General features: G+C 43.3%; 1 protein-coding gene across 3 annotated transcripts in view; it reads left to right on the plus strand.

The window, feature by feature from the left end:
* Positions 1 to 4,797: 4,797 nt before the first annotated feature.
* LOC111251278 (uncharacterized) overlaps positions 4,798 to 25,069 on the plus strand; it is a 48,764-nt gene continuing 28,492 nt past the window's right edge. For all 3 annotated transcript variants that reach the window (XM_086990470.1, XM_022807717.2, XM_086990469.1), the window contains exon 1: positions 4,798 to 6,779. In XM_086990470.1, coding sequence (XP_086846596.1) covers positions 6,395 to 6,779 — 385 coding nt within the window. In that variant the 5' untranslated portion in view covers positions 4,798 to 6,394. The remainder of the gene's footprint in view (positions 6,780 to 25,069) is intronic.

Raw genomic sequence — 25,069 nt, forward strand, 5'->3', positions numbered from 1 at the left:
AGACCAGAAGGTAGAGTATCCGTCTAATATGTTGCTCGATAACGATTCTACAGTGTAAAGGAAAAGTCCCTTCCACTCAATCTATAGTTCATCAAATTTTCTTTAAATTTTTTTCAAATGTATCGTACTTAATTTACCCATTCAGCCGCTGCTACGCAGAGCCTTTAGTGACACATGCTTTAACGGCAGGCTTCTACATCTTTCTTGCCATCTATTCCCAATTACGCAGAACTTTGACGTTTCCATAAGCTCACTTAAACGTATTGCAAAGCTCCATACGACTACCGTATTTCTGCAAATTGATCTTCATTTTAAACAGACCCGATAGAGGCTTCTGGTAAACATCACCTTGTATATTAGTTACGTGCTCTCCTGATTTAACGGTTGTATGCTTTCGGACTATACCGTTATCCAAAAACTTCAGAGGTTCAATATGGGTCTGGATTCTAGCTCCTTTTGAGCCAAGCCTATTAAACTCCCACACGCTGCTATATCCTAATGAGCCTACAAGGACACGTATTATTTCAGTATTGATTTAGTTATATTATTTAGTAGTTAATTCTTACAAATAAATGTTCTGATGTCCCGACGAAGCGACTAAATTTTTGTCTGTGGAGCCCAACGCGGAAGGTTTGAGTTTCCCCAGCCTTATGCCTCCATCGAGCTTCGAATCATGTCCTTAAAGAGTATAGTATCTGATAGTGCCCACAGTATACCCCCATTGAAACTAGAGGCTGTTATTATTACTTAGCCAATTTAAATACCCAGTATTTTCTTTATTCTACCATTATTTTAGAAAACCGTTCGTTGTGTGTGTGTGTGAAACGTACCAGTTGATCTGGCATGAGCGTTCCAGTTTTTTTTTTTATCCATCCACACAATTATTATCTAGCTAAGGCCAATCAGACCATATTGAGTTTAACGCATTTTCCCATTTAGTAATAGATAACTTTCGAGATGGCTTTCCCTAAAACCGCCTCTACGAAGGAAACTTAGCGGCAAAAAAAGTGTTTCGGCGGGAATAATTATACAGGCAGCGACACTTTGCCTTAAGATTAAGCATGGCTTACCTTAGCTGCTTTCGTTTCTATATAATGCCAAGTATCGCGTACGAGTAGACTTATACAGAGACCATTGATACGTTGAAGCTAACAATTAGGATAAAGTCGCTCAGTGATCGATGACTTTACTACTGTCGAATAGATCTAGCAATGAACAAACCATTGCCGTTCATCATTACGGTTATGCATGCGTCAAAGTTAGATACGATCCGATCGGGAAGCACTTTGATAAGTGCTCAAACATCGCTCATTGGAAACATCGTAATTATCGCGTTGGATGTATTGTAGGTTCTGTTGTAAGCATAATCTTAAACGTTTGATGCGCAGCGCTGCTATCCTTGAGAGGGTACTCGAACAAAAACAGTGTGTTTCTACAGACACCTCATATAGGTTTATCTGAAGGTATCGCGAACGAAATTCCTTTAGAGCTATATGGAAGGTCTATAGATGTCCTTAATCTCAAAAATGTTTCGAGTTCAACGTTGAATGGTAAGTGTGCATGCAAAGGGTAACTATACCTATCTACTATACTATATAAGGGACTCCAGTACTGCTTATGATGATTTGCGATTAATTATTTTACAGATTTACGTCTTTAATTATCTAACGTTAACCAGTGCCTGTGTCACACCATTTATGGACATTGTTACGATTGAAGATTAATTAAGGCGGGATTCGAAGATCAATCGATATTCGTGACTTCTCCATTGCGCCACAGTTGATGTCCCCTATCCGCCTAAGTGAAACTAAATTGAACTAAGGTCAATTAAATAATCCCATAACAATTAATAATTTTAGAGGAAATTGCACGAAGTCCTAGTATTATGAGCACCTATTGTACGATGAATTGTCTTTACAAACGTAACTGCGGTGCACAACGGAGCATAAAAACGTATCTTAAAGAGAGTGACCAAACAGCGGAGTCTGGTGGAATCGTAAGATCCTTACACGATCGATTAGGTATAATAATAGAATTAGCTGAACTATTCCCAATTGCAATCTAAAGCACATCAACGTATCAGAGCAATGTAACGATCACGTTTTTTATATACGTACATTATCATCCCCGTATCAGAATACTTACTGTCTTGAGGGTGCAATAGAGACTGCGTAATCAAAAAATATCTACCCAATATTGCTTAGCATTACGCTAGATAGCTTACCTAACGGCACAAGATGGTATGAATGATATGGTTATAAGGTTTCACCGGTGACCGTCCACTACAGCTTGATGTATTACACAACAGGTCATACAAACGTCAAATTTGTCATCTGTGTTTTACCAATTCCTTGGAGCATCAACAACGAGTACACACCTATGTGTGCCCTATACTTTGCGGCCCTTTGCTATTGATTGGATAACTCGTGGATTTGTTTGCCGAAGAATTCTGTCGGCTATTTGGCCCAGAATAGCCAGACAGGCCCATTTCCTCGATTTCCGAGAGTCATTCCGACTAACAACTTTTACATCGATCTAAACAACTGGAGGTCCGTAAGGACCTCCTGCGGCCAATAAATTTTCCAGCCTCACTGTAAAATAGTTTTTGGTACCTTTAATGCTTTATGCGGATAAGATCTATCATGCAGTAAAATCTCGCTGAATGACTTTGATCACCCGAAAACAACCTCCTCTGTTCAACCAACAGCTTAATTGACGGTCGTATTGTTGCACTGTTCGTCCAAAAAAACCCATCAAATTTCGCGCTTTCCGTCAAAAGCGAAAGTCCGCTTTTCATCCCAAGTAACAACTCTACACAGGGACTAATTTTTTCTTGCTCACTAAATAAAACGAGTAAGGAACAGTATCGTGCCTGTTCATTTAGTCCCTGGGGGGCTTGCTTTGCGGCCTTGTGTATACTTCTTGTAATACGCAGATAATTCAAGACTGCTTATCGGGTCACCCCCGACTGATCAGCAGTTTCCTGGCCAATTTCTACTGGATTTTTATCCCCAATGCTTGAAGCTCGTTATTCCAAAATGACCAGGTACGTCCAGGCCGTGGACCATCATTTAGAGGAAAATGTTCTTTATAAAATCCGGGACACCAGTTATTAGAGGCTACAACAAGCACCGAACGATCACCCGAAACTTTTTTTTTTTTCATACAATGCTTACTTGCATTTGGAAAACTAAGTGCCTTGAGAGACTTTTTTGAAATTCCATTTTTATTGATCTCAGCTATCGGCAATAAATGGCCTAGATATCTCTACGTAGAACACGTTCCAAAGACCTGGATCAGGTCCAGTTTTAAGGCAGTATTTTTCCCAGAGCATGAGCACTAGAACAATTAACTCTTAACCTAAAAGCGATTTAGACACCTAATGTACAGCACATCTATACTGCTTTGTAAGCCTTACAAAACGCATTTATTGATCCTGTGAACACTATATGATACGCAATGATTCTTTTTACGTATATTTATTCAATATCTACCTCATATTCGCGCAAGCTCATATACTTACGCAATAGCAAACACATGCCCAAAAGTCCCAAGCAGACCCTCTAAATAGCCGATAATTAGGGAAAGCAGTTGTGTCGCTGCTACCGCTACTGCAGTCGCCGCATCCGTTTTCCATCAATGAGATTTTCACAGTCGAACCGAGCGAGGTTAAGCCAGATCGAACTGAGTTGGGTCGAGCACCCATTGCGATTCGCCTGCGCTACCACCACTCTCTTCTGTCAACAGCGTGAGCTCATTCTCTGTCGCGCCGTCGCATTCCACCGTCAGAACCCATAGCGGCTGTCAGACACGCGACGGAATCAGATCTCTTTAGCTCACGCTGAGATGGTCACAGCTACTGCGAGCTTGTGTACGGCTAGAACAGCCGCTACGACAAACGAAGGGGCCGCTGCTGACGTTGCCTGCTATCGTTGCGCGGTTGTCGCTGCGGCTACCACCTAATTAAGTTATCCTCTCTGGGTGAGCAGTCTCTCATCATGCTTCCTCTCACCTCCACTGTGCCTCTCAATTAGGTAGAGATAAGAAGAGAATCTAAGGCGGGCCCCACGACGACACGCAGGGTCCCGTAGCAGGAAGCGATTGTGAAGCTGACCAGGCTAGACTGCCTTTAAGCGCGGACTGGTAGCTGTTATTGTTAGCTAGTTACGGACTCGTATATGCATTACAAAAGATGGAACAGTACGCACGAGGAAAAACAAGCCTTTAAACTAGAGAGTCACTCCGTGTAAAAGCGGCCTGTGTACATATACCTACACAAACGCACAAAGCCATATTGTTATAGAGAAATGTACGTATGTGCGCAGAACGTTATGCAATATGAAAACAGACTATTCGCAGGAAAACTATAAAAAGTCCCGAAGACGTTTCGTTATAACACCCCACTACAGCGGCAGTAAGTGGCTGAGTAGAACGTTCATGGCCACAGTGCTACTCCTGTAGCGCGACAACACTACCACCATAACACCCCACACCGAGAGTACAGTTCAGCGTGACATCGCGCACCCAGCGGCTGATACAGCCCCAATCTGCCGCAGCGCAAAGCCTTGCTGTTGTTCATGACCGCCTTCGCCCCTCTCCTGTTCTCCCCGCCCCTACCGAAGGCGGAGCTGTATCCTTGCTCCGGCCAATCAGCCGGCACGTGTTCCGCAAGCTCCGCCTGCGACAACTGATACGGCGAGCAATGGTGCTCAACGAGGCGCGACACGGCTGCCGTTACCGGATCGCTAAACATCGAACAAGCGCACTTTTAGCACGCCTGCTACTACTGACAATATTAGCTGGCGGGGTTGTCTCTATATATCGCGCGTGACTGCGTTGTGAGGTGAGTGTGTTTGTGTGTCTGCGTGCACCGGTGCTGCTGCTGCGCCTAACCTAAAGACTACTTTCTTTCCTTTATCCTTCGTGCTGTTGGTGCGACGAGGAGTACTGGTCTCTTGGTCGGTCCAGTGAGAGGTAGGTGGGTGCGTGCGTGCGTGCTTGCCTGCCTGCCTTCTGCCGGCTGGATCGTCTTTACTGGCGATGTTCATTTGTTACTTAGTTTCTGCTCGCGTAAAGTTGTACTGTCTAACTGGCCTGCTACCTACTTGACTGACTGCCTCGCTCCTGGTCGTCAGTCAGGCAGTCGCTCGTTATCTTCGGGCCGACAGTGGACCGGTGGCGTTGAGAGCAGCTTCGTTGAGTCGCATATGCACAGCCGAGCTGTTTCGTCCACTATTTTGTAAGCTTCTGTCTGCTTCTTTTTTAAAACTTCGGTTATACGCTTGCGTGAGGGTTACGTTGTGAGACGGCAACCAAAGCAAAACATCAACAGTGACAGTAGATAATAACCATGACATTGGAGACTGCGCGAATGAATAGCATTATACAATAGTTAAATGAGGTGCCTGTGATCGTACCCGAGTGAATCATCTGTGTAATCGTCCATGTGTCTCGTAAAGGGTGGGGTGAAATCGAGTTCGCGCGCGAACGTTAACGGGCAGCGCATGAAGCAACCATAGCAAACTAGGAATAGTGCAATTACTATCAAGAGAATGGTCGCGCAATAAAGAAGTGCGATTAGGCCGTGTTGCCGCAGATTATAGACTTTTCAGACTTTCGGGCCGCTGTCGTCCTATGCGGGCCATCAATTAAAGATACGCTCGAATTCATATCTGTCTCTACGGGCGAAACTCTACAGCTTAAAACGAACAGCTTGACGCAGCTAGTCCAATTGGGTTACTCGGGAAGAGCTCAAGAATACGCGAACAAAAAAGGGGAAAGGCAAGAAAAGATGGGCAGCTACCAACGAAGATAACCCATCGGGATGTTGAAGGTGAGACTGATAAAGCGATAACGAAAAACTTGTTTCATTTCCTGGGACAAAGAAGGCGATTCTGCTTAATCTGGCCTTGTTCAGAAAAGCGTTAGCAAAACGCGCTAGCAACATCGTTGGTAGCGCACCCAACAACAAGCAGTACTCAACCCCACATCCCCAAGATAGCAAGAGCAAGGTTTAACAGTATTGAAAAGCGTCATGCCGTCTTAACAGTACGACGCAATCCATACACTAGCATATAGTCTCGTACTACGTCAGAAAGAAGTGATTTTACTTGTCAGTCGCTTTCTGAGTACGACTAGCACGCGAAGCGCCAAATACTCGCTCACCGTATGCTGTTCCTCTTTACAGGCTGTGAAATTTCGAAATGGTTGAATTGGCCTATCGGTATGCGACTAGGTGCGATTGTGTGAAAGGTGACCACTGATTATTAGTGTATTGGATAGGTCCTGTTGTTTTTGTCGCCAGTCGGTGCCCCGCAAAGGGGGTGAATTAATTTTCAGTCATCTGTTAGAAAAGGTTCTCCGATCGTTTAGCACTAAGGGACTACTAAATACAATGGAGGTGCGAGATCTGCGCATCCAGGAAACAACGCCAGAGAGCCTTCCTTCGGTGCCCACGGCCAATACGTTGTTCTCAATTGCCTCACTGATCTCGTCTTCGCACCGAAGCCCGTTTTCTTCACGGCCACCCGGACATCACCATCATCATAATCACCACGGAATTGAGTTTCCATTCCCGCACATTGATGTACGGGCCTATTATGAGACTCTCCAGAGAAACGTTGCCCTTAGTGGGGGACTGAATGTTAATTTAAGTGTAACTGGGGCCGTTTCCGGGGTTGCTGTCGGGGGGGACCGAGTTTTGGATCTCAGTACATCGTCGACACACATCCTACCAGACATCGATCGATCGAGTAGAGATGATGACATCATCTCGAGAGGTATGTGAAAACGACCAATTGCGATTTCTATGTACCTCGAATACTAACTGAATCCTAGTAGGTTATTATTTCACCCAATTAAGAACTTGCTGAGTATATATCATGGCGTGAATTACTTAATATGCACATAATTCAATTTACGCCGTAATCCACTATACAACATACTTACATTGACTGGATAACGGAACAGATAATGGCAAGTTACCGTAGTAGATTTCGGATTCGTTTGGCGGTGCAACAGAACCGATGATATACTAAATTGAGCTCTGTCTTAGAGGGAAATAGGTGATTGCATTACGGCTACAGCGCCTTAAAAAGTGGTCTTGCCTTTTCGCCTGCGAGCATCGCACGTGAATCCTTACTTTCGTCCACTGTATGATCGATGCAAATACGGGTTTACTTGTAACAAACAAACAAATATTAATAGCTTCACATTATCTGCTTTATTGTTGCTAATTCAGTCGTAAAGATGTAGAGTTGTTAATCAAGTTAGAGAAGTCTATTATACTTCTGTGCACACAAACTTCGAAGTTAGAATTGTGGGAACAATAAATAGATTTGGTCGCACGGAACTTAGCGGAAGTACCATGTTCACGATCCTTGAAAGGGTCTACTTAAACAGCTGTTACCATTGTGTAACAATCGTTAGCACTGCTCGTAAATGAGGCTGCGTCTCGTTAGAAGGATATGTACCGGATTACGTGCCGTGTCTCCCAATAGCAGTAGAATAAGCGAGTCCCAAATTCGGCCAGACTGGATAGTAGATGGCGATCCTATCTAGCTCTTTTATCTGGATGGAAAAATTGACCCTAATGGCCGCCCCCTTTTAACAAATATCTTCCAGCCCTTTAAAAACTACATTTTTTTTTCTACAAATTTGTCCTTTTAGTATATCGTAACATCGTATGTATGATATCAACGATATGTATGCTGTGAGATTTAAAATACGTCATTGAGTATGCCCAGTGTAGTATAGCCTGTATTGTATTTTGGAAACAATAGACATTCAAATATGAACGTGTCTATACACTGAGGTGGCGCCGTCACAGATATGAATTTATTGGCGCGACAGTTTCAACCAACTTTGAAGAATAATTATTTATATATTTATTAGATATCTATCTTCGTCTGGCTAATTTATATAAGCTATATATATATATATATATATATATATATGACATACAGTGACGTTTTGATAGAAGGAGTGTAATTTACTTATAACCGTTCGCTTTGATCGTCAAAAGTTGAAAAAGAATGATACGACATCGGACCACAGTCGGAAAATCGTTGCCCGTACTCAGTTTCGGCCAATTTGAAAATAGAGGAAATGTTCACATATCAGTTAACCTGCAGGCTTCAACACGGGTCTTGGCGAAAGATCATTTGATAAAACTGATAGACAAAGTAACCAGTAGATAGAACCGAAAGAAGACACAGGATCTTTAAGTAAGTATACAGGAAGGTATCCATCCAACCTATGGCTGACACGGAAGTGAAGAACAATCCAAATTGGTACCAAATTGTCTGTTGTGCAAATGTTACCTTGACATCGATTCCATTAGCTTTTATTGAGTGTTTAACTCTTCAACATTTTCCACCTTAGCATTATAGATTTGTTTCGTAATCTCGCATAATACCAAAAGTGTCCAACGTAGCTAATTCTCGTAAAAACACAGCAGGCAGATAAAACTTTAGTCCTAACCTGTTCGGTATTACCCTTAAGTAATACCGCTACTAGTGGAAAAAGTTAGTTTGTTAGTAATTGTTAATAAGTAATATCCTGGAGAATTAACTGACCGTTGATTTGATGGTGGATATTTGTTTGCGATTTACATGCACCGAAGTCACGTAACGTTGCCAATTGAAAAGCAACAATATAAACGGAGCAATTCTGCCCCGTTACGCAAATCGAACACGCTCTACGTAAACCTAGGCTAGTTATTCTCTCGTCACTTGCCACACCCTAGTTAATAACAGTATCCACAATAATAGGCGCGCTTCTCGTTTAAATTTTTTACTTGTTTTGCCCAGATCATTTGGCGGGCGACAAATCGTTGATGGTGAGCAAAAATAACACCCAGTCCGCGGCATATTTTTCACAAGGTTTAGTAGATATACGTAGATTCGGATCTAGATTCACTACGAAGGCTAAGCTTTATTCCGAAGGGTCTTGATACATAAGAGCATCCGCGGCAAAGTATGACGCTTCCGTGAACGTACATTAGTCGATGTTGGTGGTAGCTGTAGACGATAAGGGATTTCGGGTCGGGCGATACGTTGGTAACACTATGGAGGTTGATCGTCGAATCGGTAGATTGAGTAATCCATTGTTTTTTCAAGTTTTTAGTAGAAAAATTGTTCGTGGGCCATGTAAGCGGCAAACAAAATAAATCAGATACGTATGCTAATTCATTAGAAAAGAAGGTTCTCAGGTGAGAATGAATCTGCTCTGTTAATAGGGTCATATGTAAAAGAAAAATCTTCAAAAAAGCCAGTACTAGTAACTACTTGTTGCTTAGCATTTTTCATGCTTGGGAGAAAATATGACAATTAGCCGTGCCCGGAAGAAAAAGTCTGAAGTCTCTGAGTCATCGGCTAACCTTTCGATCTATGTATGCTCAAAGAATTACGACAATGATGAATGTTACGAAATCAATCATCGTGCTGCGCCGAACAAAACAATACATTGTCAAGTGGAGGACATTTTTTCAGGCCGATGACGCGGAAAAAACACTTGAGATCGTTTTGCTTGCGACTAATCCGAACTATTATTCTTGTATGAAGTGTTAGTAATTGTCCATTTGTCATATAAAGGAATCCCTTGAATCTCCCCTGACTGCTTGAGTAGCAAAACAAGAGAGACCGGAGAATTTGCTGGCATTTTTAATTAATAATAATGCTTCCATAGTATAACTAAATTATTATTACCTATATATTATCACGTCCTTAATAGGATTCATTTAGGCAGCGTTGCTATTGGCTACACCCAGTCTTAGACAGTGCTCAAGCTTGTTAGTTACGACCAGCGGATTAATGAAACAGGCATTAGTTAGACTAACTATGCTACATGCTATGCTGCCTGTAATAAAATCTGATCGGGACCGAATAGACTGGGAGACCTTTTTCTAACGCAAAAATATGAGCAGCATGTATAAACATTTAGGCTCATTAATTTACCAGCCCGCTGACAAGCACGCCCGACAGACGGAAAATGCGGCCGCAGAACGTACATCTCAGTTATATTTATCCCCGAAGAAATAAAATGGAAGTCTTTCTAAAGCGATCCCAGGACAACAAGTAATCATAACATTCTATGAAGCAGCTAGCTAGCTAAAGGCGAGTCACAATTACATTCGTAATTGACTGTGTAAGATACACTGAGCTTTATCGATCTCCCAGACGAAACATTAACGACGGATAGTATCGTAGTAAAAAAAAAACGTAAATATTTAGGGCTTTCTCCAACTTTTTTACTTTGCAGAACCAGTCCACCTTGGACACACATGTGCCTCGTAGGCCCACGCGCCACACGCTTCTGTAACGCAATTTTACATCACTTTATTTTACGAGACTCAACTTTGTATATCAGGCTATTCAGTCGCTCATGATATACACAACGTCCGTGCATTATTTAAATTCGAAAATAGGTACTGACAAAGTTGGAGATACATACGCAAAACGCACTACCCTTAAATGGCAGTGTGAGAAGAAAAAGCTAGAAATTTTACATATTCTAAATATATTCAGCGTCATTGACTAGCAGGCGTTCGAACGTATCAACAAGCGTATCCCGAGCCCCAATAAAAGGCTATGTTGGACATTATCGAAGTGGATGCCACATTTCACGAGAACGTTTTACCAAAATTTATCGTCAAAAGGCAGTGTGCTTTACATAGAAAATATCTTGTGCGCTATACGGGAAATCATGAAACAATAAGTAAAAAAAAATATGTATATATATATATATATATATATATATATATGGAGCATGGCATATGCATATCTTCGCCGTTGCAACAACACTTTCAAACGAAGTGGGTCATCACTAAATGAATTGTTGGGCTGATGCGTCGTTCGAGAGTTGGCAAGCTGACTTGTTCTCGTTCCTCCTTGTAGTCGCCATTCTAAATGAAGCTAGATCGAAACCGGCAGTTCTCCGCAATAGATATGTTTACCATGATCTGTTGTCGTAGTATATTCTCTGATGGCCTTAGACGAGGACCTTTTGTTTGCTTTTATTGTTACTTCGATCATGCATCGAATTTGCTTTTCCGTCATAACCAGAACATTGTCTTCTGTGAATCTGTCAGAGCATGAACCGCTTCGTGATACTTGCAGAGTATGTCTATGAATTACTCATATTCCACAACCCGATCACAGATGCCTTCCATAACGACTTAACACGTACCTGGCAGTTATCTATATTATTATATGGCATAGACACGCCGTTGTCATCTGTTGATATTAATTAATGCGACTGCGTAATGAAATATGCATCTAGCTGGGTCGTACCGGGACTAGTCTGTTGCAATGGTAACTACAATTTCCAACGTGGCTATAGTCTCCGAGCTTCAATCAGTTCTCCCGAACACATGCAAAGCAGTTTGTAACCCAGTTGTTAGATATCTGTAGTTCTGGTCGTCTTATCTACACGTGACAATGACGATCAGTGCTGTGGATATCCCAAGTCCTCGTGCAAAGTTTCATTCTGTAGAATTCACATATATGTATATATATAATATGATACTAGGTTTACACAGAATCTACTGCCCTATAGATGTCCTATAAGGAGATGACTACCAGACCCATACGTCGCTCATGACAGCACGATACCATTATAGAAAGCGGTAGAAAATTTTCTTCGGTTCCACTCGCGTCTGTTGGACGAGAGTTTCTCCAACTGGAAAAGACACGGCAGGTATCGGACTTGCCTAGTGTCTATCGTATCATTTCCCATATCATTCGCTGTCATTCAAAGTGGGATCAAGCGGAGATTTAGGTTGTTACTTCTATTACCGAGTATTAATCTGTACGCTGGTGCTCATTTCTCGTCTCCCTGGCCACGTTAACGCTGTCAGCGTTACTTCCATCAAACGGAACGCGACAGTCGTTCTGCCTCCCCTCATGCCGATGTTGCCGTGGATGCTAATACCACCGTTTATGGCCCGAAGAGGCCGAAGCAAGCAACAGGCTATCCTTGTGCTCAAAATGAACAGAAGCTGCTAAGGTAAGAAGGCTGGCACCAGCATTAGTAGCAGAAAACGGTGACGACGATGAAGAAGCTGCTGGCGATCAAATCAGCAGTCAACTCCGACTCTTCTGCTACTGGCCGGCGATTTTCTCCCGACAGACACAGCCAGACCGGGTAGTAGACTGATGAGTAACGATAGAATGCGAGAGGAAGCCGTAGAGACACTTCGAGTGATGTCCCTGACCAGCGACGGCGGCATCACCAACCAGAGCATCATCCCGCAATTACACATTTTGACACCTCGTTTGGTGCTATTCGCGCATCGCGCCGCCGTCTAACATCTGTTCCACCATATTGGTCAACGAGTCAATAGCGAGCAGGACGGGCAGGTAGGGTGAGAGCCTACGCTACGTCGAAGGATGGTCCTCACTTTTCTCGAGTTCTGTCCTTGAGCTCCCAGCCTCCAGCTAATTTAGCCCTTTCCCCCAGGCGGCGTAATGTGTAAGTAAGCATGTACGCATGCGCGTTTAGGTGCGACGCTTACTCGAATGCAGAACAGTTTTTGGCCGTTGGGATGATTGTTGCCGCAATTCTGTGCACAATAGCCCATGTTTTGTTGTCGTTACTGCCGCGCCTGAAGGCGTTCCACTGTTATCAAGTTCATTACGAACGTTGCTTATATCATCTCACCTAGAGGCGAATCAGGAGAGTATGCACTTTTCAAGCTATGATGGTGGTATTCGCTTCCTTACCCAGACGCCTCCAAGCATTACGCTTTTTCCGTCCGTCTCTTATAAATATTAAGCAATGGCCAACATCATTGCCCCAAATTAACCGAGTTGTTCTTCGGGATGGGGTGCCCCAGCTTGAGTTGGTCTGTCACATTGCTACATCGCTCTACACAAAAACAGTACGTTTCGCGTAGTGCAGCTTCTTTGACAACCCTACAGTGCCGCCGTCCGGATCTTGGAATTGATCTACCCGCAGGAGTTGTGAGGAACAATGTCCGGCCACTGTATAGGACAACGTTATGAATTAGAAATATCACACATCTGTTGAAAGAATACTTACGATAGCTACTCGGTAATGGTGTGTAAAAAGAAAAATATCATTCGATCTAGTCATAGCATCCTCTATAGGTGAGAACTCAGGCTTTCTTCTACTTTACGTGCTTGTACAAAAATCGCTTCCTGTGACACCCTACATGACAAGCACAACAGAAAAGCTAACCTATTAAAAAACTTAGGGCACCGATGTTATACTCATCTTAAATCAGCTAGGTGATGACGTCTGTTCAACGCCCATAAGTCGACCGGGTATACACACGACCAGATTTCGGAGAATAGATCACCTTCAATAATGATCTGATAGTTGAAGGCTTTTGCAGACGATTCTTAGAGATCAATGTACAATGCATGACATATAACAACCTGCTACCTTGCACCTAACTGACTAAGCCACCGATCGCTTGATAGCCCGATTACGCTTTGACTATTCTACTCTAACAAGGTATACATAAACACCAGACAACATCTTTACTGATAGCTTTTATTCGATTGTTTCTTTTTTACTCGAGGCAAAAAACGCCAAACTGAAATATGAAAAATAGATTTGTCGTACGCGAGATAGACGCACACCCCTATTTGCTCGCCAATACACACTGAGTCGTGGGCAAACACCTCTATAATTGCGCCCATTTGAGATTTCGGAGGGAGGGTGCCTCTGATTGACTCAGTTTGAATCGGTTACTTTTGCTTCGGTTCTCGCGCGACGAGCTTCACAGTCGCCCACATCGATACATGCTTAGCAGTCTTATAGTACTTCGACTACAACACGATTCTTCGTCATAACTAAATGGGGCTTTACTTAGCGACTTGAGCCGGCAGCATCTTGTGGCATTGGCAGCAGCAGCGGCAGCAACAATAGAAGTTTTGCCAATAAATACATCGAAGAGACATGTGTCTCCAGCATTGGGTCTGTCCACAATTGCGTCCCTTCCTTTACCGTACGCCCTCATTCGCTTCGTAACTGCTACCCCCAAAGCCGTGTCCTGTATCCGCTGTTAGTATGTAGCTGACGACCGTGCCTTTGTTCGAGTGCAGACTGTTCGTAGAGGCAAGCAGCGTCGACGTAGGCAAAATGCAAGGCCTCTGTCCGTGAGCCTTCTCTAGATTAGTTACACTCGTTCAGTAACGACGGCAAATCATTTTGTCCGCCTATTAGGTGTTATTAAACTAACAGTGTTGGCCGTCTATGTGTATCTGTAAACATGTGTTTGTACACGATCATATGTGTGGATACGTAGCTGTTGGAGCGGCAAAGGCGCACGCCAAAGCTGTTGCTGCCGGCTTCGAAAGACACTAGGAAAACTAAAGGACGCTGAAATAAAGTGAGTGTGTAGCAGGGCCTCCACGCCCCATGTTCACGCCTGGCTCCGTCGATACATCTGTGAAAATGATGATGCCCTATGCTCGCGCTCTGAGACTTCATCGCGAACGAGCAGAAGCCCGCTTACCTATCCAGTTGCTGCTGCTGATTCTTCCTAGATTCGGTGCCGTTACGGTTACTATTCTTGACGCTGCTGTTGGTGCAAATGCCTGCCCGCGCACTCCATAATGTAACCTTTCCTCAGACACTATCTGCTACTACTACTACTGATGCTGCTGTTCGGCGCTGGTTTCTGTGTCTATCGGAAGGGTGCGAGCGGCAGCGGCTCTCCACCCCTAACACCAGCCGCAACAGCTCCAATATATCTTCTTAGCGCCGATTACGCGTCTTTTATTTTTCTTCGTCGTCTCCGTCTGCTTCCCTGTTTCGTCTGCGACGACGGAGCCGCAAGAAGCGAACCACGGACATAAGGGAGTGAAAACAGTGATTTTTCGCGCGGTAACAGAGTTTCTGCTGCTGTTGCTGTAGATATCGTTGATATTGCTGCTTAGCCAGATTTAATAATAGGCTTCATCGACCCCCCCCCCTCCCCTCCCCTCCCGCTCCCCCTCCGTTCTGTTCGGTCTTCGCTCTCTGACTAAAATCGGCGAGGACAAGCTGCTTTCGGCACTCTTTTTTCGTTTGCGCTGAATCGGTCTAATCAACACGGCGCGCTTGTCTTGAAGCAGCTACGTGGAGCCGTAATATTCTCGGACAGATCCACCTTCGAGTGGCATCACATCATATCGGACATCACAGCTTCGGCCAAAGTGTGACTATCACTAACACCATTCGGCTATTACTCTGGTACCTGCTGAGGCAGAGCCAGCAGATCTCTTCAGTAGAGGCTACGCACTTCAATACCTCGAGAGAACTTTGGGACTTCGGCACCTCACGTTCAACAGTAATCGCAGGCAATCCAACCAGCTTCTTTCTCCTCATCGCCGTTGTCGCCGAAACGGTTTGGCGCGCGTTCGCGAAAGCAGGGTGACTGGAATGGATAACAGCAACAGCTAGAACTAAACTGGTCCTGCGGGCCAGCAAAGTTAACCCAGAACACCGTCATTGAGTCCAGACTGCCCAACGATGCAGTCGGAGGCGAAAGTGCATCCCTCTTGGGATTCGCGGTGGTATTTGCGTTTCCGCTACGAATCACTCTGCCTGCGTCGTCATGATGGCCGCTGATACCGATAGAATCATTTCAATAAGAACAACACTAACAATCCACAGTCGCTGTTGATATGGAAGAACGTAGCCAATTTATTAAATGATAGACAGAACAATGTAGAAGTCATCCAGCGAGGAGGAGGCACAATTGAATAAAGATTGCGTGGGGTAAAGGGAAGCGGAAATAGAGAGCTTAGTGACACTTGGTGCAGAGCCTGGGATGCATTCTTCTTCGCCATACTGACTCAATGAATTGACGGTTTTTTTTGCACTTGTTAATAAATCGTCATATTTCACAGGATCCAGTTAGTTCCAGGTCAACAAACATATAAATAGCGCTCAATGGACCTGCGTACTTCGATTGGTGCCTGTATAAAATTAACAACTTTTAATATCGTGTGATAGATTTCGTAATGACGATAGTATTGCATAAGTGTGCAATTCCACATAGAAAATATTATGCGATCAATATGCTAGAATTCTAAGGCAGATAAAAGGCTAAGAGTATACTGTAGGGTATTCGATAAACATCATTTTCGTCCTCTAAGGGTTGATATTTAGCTGGCAACGTTTAACTACATAGTTTAGTCAGTAACGATGCCCTTTATTTACTTTACGCTGCAGTAAAAACGCATTCTCGCTACTCTGGGCCGCTTTCTTTAAAAAAAAAGATCTAAGAAGGCGAGCTTTACTTATTGAAAGTGAACTTCCACCGAATATCTACTAATAGGCGCTGGTCACATTATTATTATATCATCTTCAGTTGTAGATCGTCGCCTGATCGGAAACTTAATTAATTTATGTAGAGTAGCTGGCTACTTTGGTAAGAGAGTGACAAACCCTAATTCCAAAACAATTTGGTTGCCTCCGCATTTGGCGGTGCCGCTGACTTCACCGAAACAGTACAGAGAATGACGACGCTATCGATGTAGTAATAGTTATTATTATTTAATGTGTCGATTTTACACGGCCTCCTGCAGTATCAGGTCACGATTTGCTACCCGGATCCTTCTTCTTCATTCTTTTACTCGGTCTAGCTTTATCCGCGCAGTTTCTTCCCAGTTGATTTGCCGACAGGTTGTTTTTATAAATAATATTATTATTACAATCATAATGTATTCTCTGATTAGATGTTTGGATCGTGATGATTTAATCTGATAATTGTATTATCGTAGTGGCGATCATAAAAAGATATATCGTCTATTTTCCTTTAGACGAAAATTTTCTACGTTAATTGTCTCATCTACCGATACGGTCGTATGCTGGACCTGTCAAGCTGTGAAATTTGAAAAGCAGTGAAACGTTATATACGCAATACGTATGACGTACACGAAACATCGAAACGAAATCATGTGCATCTATCTTCATGTGGTCCTATTTTTGTGCAGCGATACCGTCCCTACTGTTTCTACATACAGAGCGCCGTCTTTCGAATAAGGGATGTCCCTGTCTTAACTAAAATGTCTCAACAATCGTTGCTGAAAATACTCATCTTAGAGTGCGATTAACGCTGATTCGTGCGTCAGCAGGGTGACGCTTGCGTTAATCGTGCAGCCTGTAGGATCAGTTTCTTTGAAGTAACTTGAACTAACCTATACGTATTTCTCTACGTAGTCTAGTAGCCATGCCTTCGCCGGCACAGGCAGCATGTGAAATCAACGTAGTTCCCGTAAAAGATGACTAAGGTCTGACAAATCTCTGATCATGATTACTGGGGTCATTGAGCCTGAAGCAGAGCTCAGAAAAAGATGCATTGGGACTGCCGTAGACGAGAGACAACCCCGTACTGCACACAACGGGCTATCGGAATGATTAGAATCGAGAGGTGCATCATAACTGTGATACTCACAAGCCTTTCTAAACCTACTACAATCTATGCTGTACGCGTAATCTACAAAACCTATGATGACCTCATAAACGACCCTAGTGTCATACTAATGGACATCCATCCACTTGTAGCATCAAAATTCAGTTTAACTATTTAACGACTCTTCTTCTATCGACGGACCGAACTGTTTCTGGCCGAAACGCAAACTTCTATCTTAATCTGTGAGGTAATGAAGTACTGGCGAGCAGTAAAAAGTGTTTCACAACGGGAAACAATCCTACAATGAAGCTCATAAAAATACGCTATTAAGCTGATAAATTTCAGTCCCTTCACCACCGTTTTCTATGATCAATGAATTGATTATCGTATTATGCTCCACTGTCCTTATTTCATTCTCATATAAACACTATACTTACTTATATACATATATATATATATATATATATATGTATGTATATAAGTAAGTAGACAGCAAATCCTCATTGTAGTCAGCGTAATTACTCTGTAGACCCCGCATAGTAAATATTACAGTGACCGTATACATGTTCGCATCGTAGATTTAAACGGTCCGACGATATAATTCGCTACGCGAAAAGTATTCGGACCATTTTCAATACTTTTGTCGCTAGTCATTCTATCGATAGTTCTACAATATTTTATTTGACTCCTTGGATATTCTGTAGATCTAATTATCTGGCAGTCGACCTTGTAACCTTTGCCTTTCACCACGTAATGTTAGCACCGTTGGGCCTTGACGTGGAAGCGCGACATTTTTATGACAGGGAATAATAAAGCTCGTAACACTCTGCCTGAAGTTTAATAAAATGGCCTAATTTAACCTTTAAACCAGCAAAATCAAGCCCCATTGCATATCCAGCTTTATCAAGCGTTTGTTGAGTAAGTACTACGATAGGCAGACACACGCACATAAACACATAACACGTATCTACCCAGCTAAAGCAGACCCTAATAAAGCATTCATCTACTACCGATGTATCGCTAAAAACAAACGAGTAAAAAATGATTGGTCTGACATCATATCGCGCCCTCCGTCAACTCCTTCCTCCCGAATCCACCGGTCCTTTTCAGTCTTCTCAGGTTTTTTTCACGTTACCTGAACTACTGAAAGCGATATCAAGTAACCTTATGAGCAGTAGCAGCAGAAACACGCGCATATCACGCCAACAACGAAAACAAATCGAAAGGCACCGGAACGCAGACAAATAGATCGCGAGAGAAAGTAGATAAATCGCATAATTTCACATCACAAAAACGATAATATAGGCAATCTTGAGCATCGGGGCAACTCGTCACTTCATCAAAACGGACCTGCTGCAGGCTGACCACGTAACGGCGGGAACGATATGTGATGCACCAGCATCATCGGAGGCAGGCAGAGATCTTCTACATGAAACATTTTATAGCCGTGCCTCATTTGACTGCTGTTAGGTGCGAACGATGGATAATGCGCACGGGCACAACAGGAGACGATTGCTGTGTAACTGTGTTTATGTGTACATGTAGGAAGCCGTGTATATGTTTCTGCATAAATATGTTGAAATATGGTAAGAACAAGAAAAAAACGAGGCGTTCAGACAACAAAACGATCGAAAAGAGCCGCCGCGATACTGATCATAATGATCCAGTGGCAATGGCCAGTCGTTCCGTTCATCGATGCGATGTCCGAACGATGATAATAAACCATCTCGGATATATGGTATATACCATATGTGCTCAGATATATAGTATATACGGGACATTGTGCTTACGACGTGCATTTTTAGAACAAGATTCCCTTCCGCAAGATGCATTGGAGATAAAAACGTGGCATTGGCCAACGATTTTTAGGACACAATAATAAGGGTAAGATAGTTGGCTATGATCGGCTGTTATCTGTGTAAAATATGACTGTATGGTTACGAAACTGTTCGCCTTTTCTAGTTAACTAAAACGGAAGTTGTAGCCTCCTTCACAAATTGTCACGAAGTATAGCCATTACATCTGCTAGTATTGTTGGTTCCATCGGACTGGTACTTAACCAGTACAAAAGTACCACACTGGTACTTTTGTTCAGCGCCTTGCTTATCGTCACGGAGGGTTGCCGTTGCTGTGTGCAATTAATAGGTGCTCTGAAAATTTGTCATTTTTTTGCCGTATTTATATTTTTGCCGGGATTCTCTAAACTCGTTTGCGCTATAACTTCTGTAACTTAACATTTGCGGTATTGAGTGTTGTTACAGTTGTTGTTACAGATTGTTATTACATTTCGTTGACGTTATGGATACTCCGTCGTCTAACACTGTGTCTCGTTGTTACCGCCGCCGTTATTGTTATGCCCGTTGTCATGCCATGCCAAATTGTATATGCAAACAAGATCATTTACGCCAACTGTTACCATCTTTTCTGGTCGATCCTTCGTTTCGTTACTGGTTCTTCGCGAGTCAGCTCGCTCAGCCACTTCGCTCTGGACCCGTTGAGGCTTCGCTGTTTATCTTAACGACATAAGAATAGCATTGACACAAGGACGCAAATATAGATACGATGGTAGGCGTCTGACGACGTACAGCGCTCACCGATCGCCGCATATTTCCATACAACCGTATTTGCAATTGGAACCGCCTGCTTACGCTTCAGAGCTGTGCTTATCCAGTTTTCTGAAGGAAATGACAAAAGCAGCAATATTGATCCGGGTTCTTATCATTACCAACACTGTTACTATTAGAATTAAATGGTTATTGTGATCAGTCTACTTGATGTTTCGGATCCTGTCACACACACACACACGTTCTTGTTACAGCCGGCGGGCGACACGGGTATGGAGCGCACGAAATGGTCACTAAGAGATATTGTCACCTGATCAATGATAATTGTATTACACTCGATCGGATATATTACCCGGACAAAACTTACCAGCGTTGTTATTCGCTCTTCCTTTGTAAACTTCTAACCGACCACTAAATATATTAAGACGATATAAAAGTGTGACCTGGCACGAAGCGGAAACAAGTACCGAAGAGAAATATGATTCACGAAGGCCCTTTTATTTACATAAACAGCCTGCGACGCTGGTCATGATCGTGACACAATTGTGCGTTAACGCGATAAATAGACATTATTCAACGGGTCGCTTGGAATCGTGGAAGCATGAGCTGAGAGCACGTGCATGTGACAGTAGATTGAGTGACTCTAAATTGGATTATACCGACGAAACTCTGATTGAGATCTACATCTATCGGCCGTAGTAATTCTGGGTCGATAGAAAGTTTCAAAATGATTCAGGACAGGTAGCCGGCAGTGGCTTTTTGCTTTGTTTGACGCCTCAGCCCCCCGAACTCGGGCATATGCAGCTGGAAAACAATAAATGTATGAGTTAAATCATCGAACGGTTTGACAATAAAATTTGTCCTAAGCTCATCGGTCGCAAGCAGTACAATCTGCCAATCGTAGATCGTTTTCGTCGTCTACGCCCGGGTCGACGTCTAAGCCTTCGATCTAAATCAATCCTTATTAACTAGTGGCAGTACATTGGCTAGGCTAGAGTTTGCATTTGCTATTACTGTTACTATTATCACGCTACAGATAATTGTCAACGAACCGATCGTATAAACAAGTTGACAAACGAAAACATGTAGAACTTAAGCTTGGTTTGTTCTGCACTGATTCAATTTTGGCGAAAAGCTCGAACGAACAGGGATACGTCTACTAATATATGTTCTAAATTACCAGCAAAAGGAGCATCGATCGATTGCTGCCCCCCTGTGTCCTCGTGTTTATGTTGTCCCAATGTCACTATGGTGTAACGGGTAAATTATATGAAGGATCGATACGTCGTTCGTCAATCTATTTTTGTAATAGTGTGACACCGTTCATAACTGTGCGGGTAGTCTATAACACACGCTCCCTATAAGGAAAATATATGCTATACATACTATATATACTAACTGCTTTAGAGATGAACGCAAGAGAATGGGGTCTATAGAGAGTCTTGTTCGCCTAAGCAGTTGAAAATTTTCTCTCTAAGGGAACTAACGTGACGATGACACTATATCCACCTGTCAAATTGACAGCCTCTCTCCCCCCCCCCCCGGATAAAATTTATATAACCCTGCTATTTATAATCGTGTGTATAAATATTATAATAACGGCGATGGGGATCATTAATCTAAATAATTATTAATACATATACTTAAATTACCAACAGTTGGCACCGAGCGTTGATATATTATGTGACGCAAATAGCACACGCATGCATAGGGAGGGGGGGGGGGTACGTTTGGCTAGTAACAAGAGAAATTTCAATGTGATAAAAACAATGAAAACTCAAGATTTCAAGAGTTCAGCAAATTTCACTGCGGCCTAAAAGGTGGCCAAAAGACCGTCCGTGTACGTGGAGAAGAGGGTAAAACATCTCGAAAAAAGCAGGACCACTCCGATCAGTCGTTTGTGCCTATTTCAGCGTATGTAATTGCGTTCGTTGAAATTCTGCCAGAAAAAAGACAAATGCACCATTTTTAAGAAGAGAAGTCAGCGTATAGAGGAGATATAGCGCCAGTAAGTGGCTCTTTTGGTTTATATGTGTCCCATTATTAGACCTGCTCTAGGATAGCATGTACTTGACTAGATCGTACTCACGGAGTTAACTTTATTTCTAACTAAACTATTGATTGTACATTCAGTGTTAGAGCTTTGATTCTCCATATTGGTATAAAAAATCATTAATAACAAAAAAGTTTTTTCCATTTGCATATGGTAAGATGGACGTCAAAAGTGAGGCCAACTCGAACGGGATCGACCACCCTTATTTGCATGGGAAGCCCTTCTGTTAACCTGTCGACGGAACAAATCGTAGTAATGGGTACTTAACTTAATTACGGACCGATGTAACATTTACGCTAAAACTGCCACGGCAGACAGTTCTGTCGTTATGTTTATGACCGTTAGAAAGTTAATGTTACCTATCATATATCGAACACGGTAATAACAATCACTAGAATATAACAGCCATAAAACGTTGTCACCAAATAACGAAAATCGTTTATGTGCAGGCAGCCTAAGTAACTCGAAATCGGAATTCGCGTTTATCCATCAGTGTTTGTTTTTGGTCGTTTGGCGTCGCTCAGGGCAACCTAGAGCTTCGTTTGACCCTCACCTTACGCTATACTCGTTGTATTTGACAAGGTTTAACAAATTCAATGGCTTTCCTAATGATTCGATGAGAGCCACGTAATGATTCGAGAAGATAATTGGAGCACTTCATTTGTAATGAAGTTTTCCTTTGTAATGTAAAACCAGTACACGTAGATACAGTTACTGTGTGCTCCGCAGTAGCGTTCTCCAAACCGCAATAACATCAACAATGTCGTATTTGCCTAGCCTCAAAGACAGACAAATTGATATCACTCGTTACTTGCCGTACGTTTTCATTTTCTAGCTAGATAGAAACAGTTCAGCGTGGTGCGTCGATGTGTTTCTTCTGTTTATCTATCTGTTCGTGTGTGTGCTTTCATAATTTCCTACTAAGTCACGTTACTAGCTTCGCTAGGAGGCCGGCCCCCTGCTGCGGCCGTGACTATTGTTACTGCCACATGTACAACTCGATGTCTGCCGCTGCTGTAACTGCTACAGTTTTTCTGCCACTATCGTTGTCGTTTACAGCAGTGTTGTTATGCTATACCCTTCGGGCTCAACGTTCGCGCTCCCGTCAACTGTGACAAGTCCCCGCGACTCTTTCCTACCGCTCGGTCTCTTGTCCGCTTCCCATGCGACTGTCTCTCGGAGCATCGAGGCTCGTTGAATCCACGAATAAATACTGCGCCAAATTTCGCGTTAGCCAGCTCCGGTCAGAAGAACGATGGCGACAATGACGACCATATTGTTATCGTATTCGTAGCTGCCTGGCTTCGCTGGCCCAGCCATCGGCAACGGTATCCCGCGCCGTCAGGCATTCGACCAGATCAAATCGGCGGCTCGGTCCGCAATTTCATTGGAAACCGGGCAGTTCCGTACTGTTACTCCTGATCGCGCGAAGTTGGCGAAGAAATCCCCCAACGAAGTAAGGTCCGTTGCGCTCATCGGATTGGCGGGCTGAACAATCTTTCCCGGCGGCACTGTCGCCGAGCATTATTATCAGCTTGAGCAGGGCAGAAATTATATTACCGCTGTTTGCCCCCACTAGCATTAGCTCACTGCAAGTGCAGTCTTGGCTTTATTTATGCGCGTGTTTGTATCTGCGCGAGGTTTCTGTGAGAGTCGTGTAAGAGGATGATGCTACTGTCCGCCATTATGATCATTATTACTGATTGACGACATACATCATCAGATAACTGTATCCAAATGGTTTGCAAGTTTTATTTGTCGGCCAATATGCTACTGCTGTATAGAGACGGAACTATTTAGCTGTAAGGCGTGATTCCGTGACGCCCTTGACTTGCCATGTTGGCCAAAGAGACTGCGTTCACGAAACCATTAGGCAAAGCCCATATATCTAATGGTGGTGCTTCGTATACTCACCGAGTAGAGGTTCTCCTAAGTGTCACCCTTCCCAAAACTAGCAGAAATTATCGCAGCTGCTACCGAATCAGAGTTAGATACCAAATACGGCCCCGAACTATGGCATGATTAGAGCCCGAGTATCCGATATTAAGTATCTGTCGTAACTTCCATGAAGTGACAAACTTCACCCAGAAGTAGCTTCGCTCCTTTATAATAAAATACGTCTTGTGTCGTAGACTTCGGTGGTTTTGCTCAATTGATGTTCGTACTTCATCATCTGATCAAGCCTCTCCATGTTACCTGCACTCACGGATGGGTCTCCTGTCATCATGTCACGGTTACTTTTCTCATTTCACACGTGGTGTTTTTCTTGTCTCGCCTGTTGAACGTCCGATCGAGGCTATTGTTTCGTAATTAGCTATAATTATTTCTGTGCAGCACATTATTTTTCGACCAGCCAACATTTCGCTATAGGGAAGCATATGGGCCATCGCAAGATCAGTGTAACCTTTCCTTTCCCACAATCGGATCAAAATGATGGTTCTTCACTAACAAATTTGCGTTAGAGGGCTTACCAGTAGCGCTGGGCAACACAGCTCTATAATAATGTATCACAGGGTGACATCGCGCTCTTGCCTCATTACGCCATCTAGTTCCGTGTTGTTTTATTGGCCTGATCGCTAATTTCTCTTTAGTTACTTAGAACATTGTATACTTACTCTCATAACTGAACGCATTACTCAGCAGCGCTCGAAAGAGAATATTGTATACAAGATGCATGCATATTAGGATGGCAATGCTCATGCACGAACAAAAAGATCTGAGGATTATATGTACATATATCTATATATGAAAGCGTCCGGAGAACGCCTGGCAGCAGCAGCAGCAGCAGCAACGGGTGGTAGCATATGTGAGCTCCCTCTACTTTTCTCTGTCCAACATCAGCACTGCATTGCAATGAGAGAGGCGAGCAATGACAGGCACTATTACTACTAACGCCGGCAACGATGGCGTTTAACTTTTAATTTAAGCAATTAAGCTGTCATGAGCAAACACCCGGAGTCATCCCGAGTCGCCTGCTTGAGGCCGTTACTGGACGAGGGCGCGACGCCGCTTGCGCTCACGAGCGGTACTTGACAGGAACGCCATTGCTGAATTGGGACGATGAACGCCAAAACCAGGGAT

This window comes from Varroa destructor, unplaced genomic scaffold, assembly GCF_002443255.2.
Source record: "Varroa destructor unplaced genomic scaffold, Vdes_3.0 BEIS01000005.1, whole genome shotgun sequence".
Taxonomy (NCBI): domain Eukaryota; kingdom Metazoa; phylum Arthropoda; class Arachnida; order Mesostigmata; family Varroidae; genus Varroa; species Varroa destructor.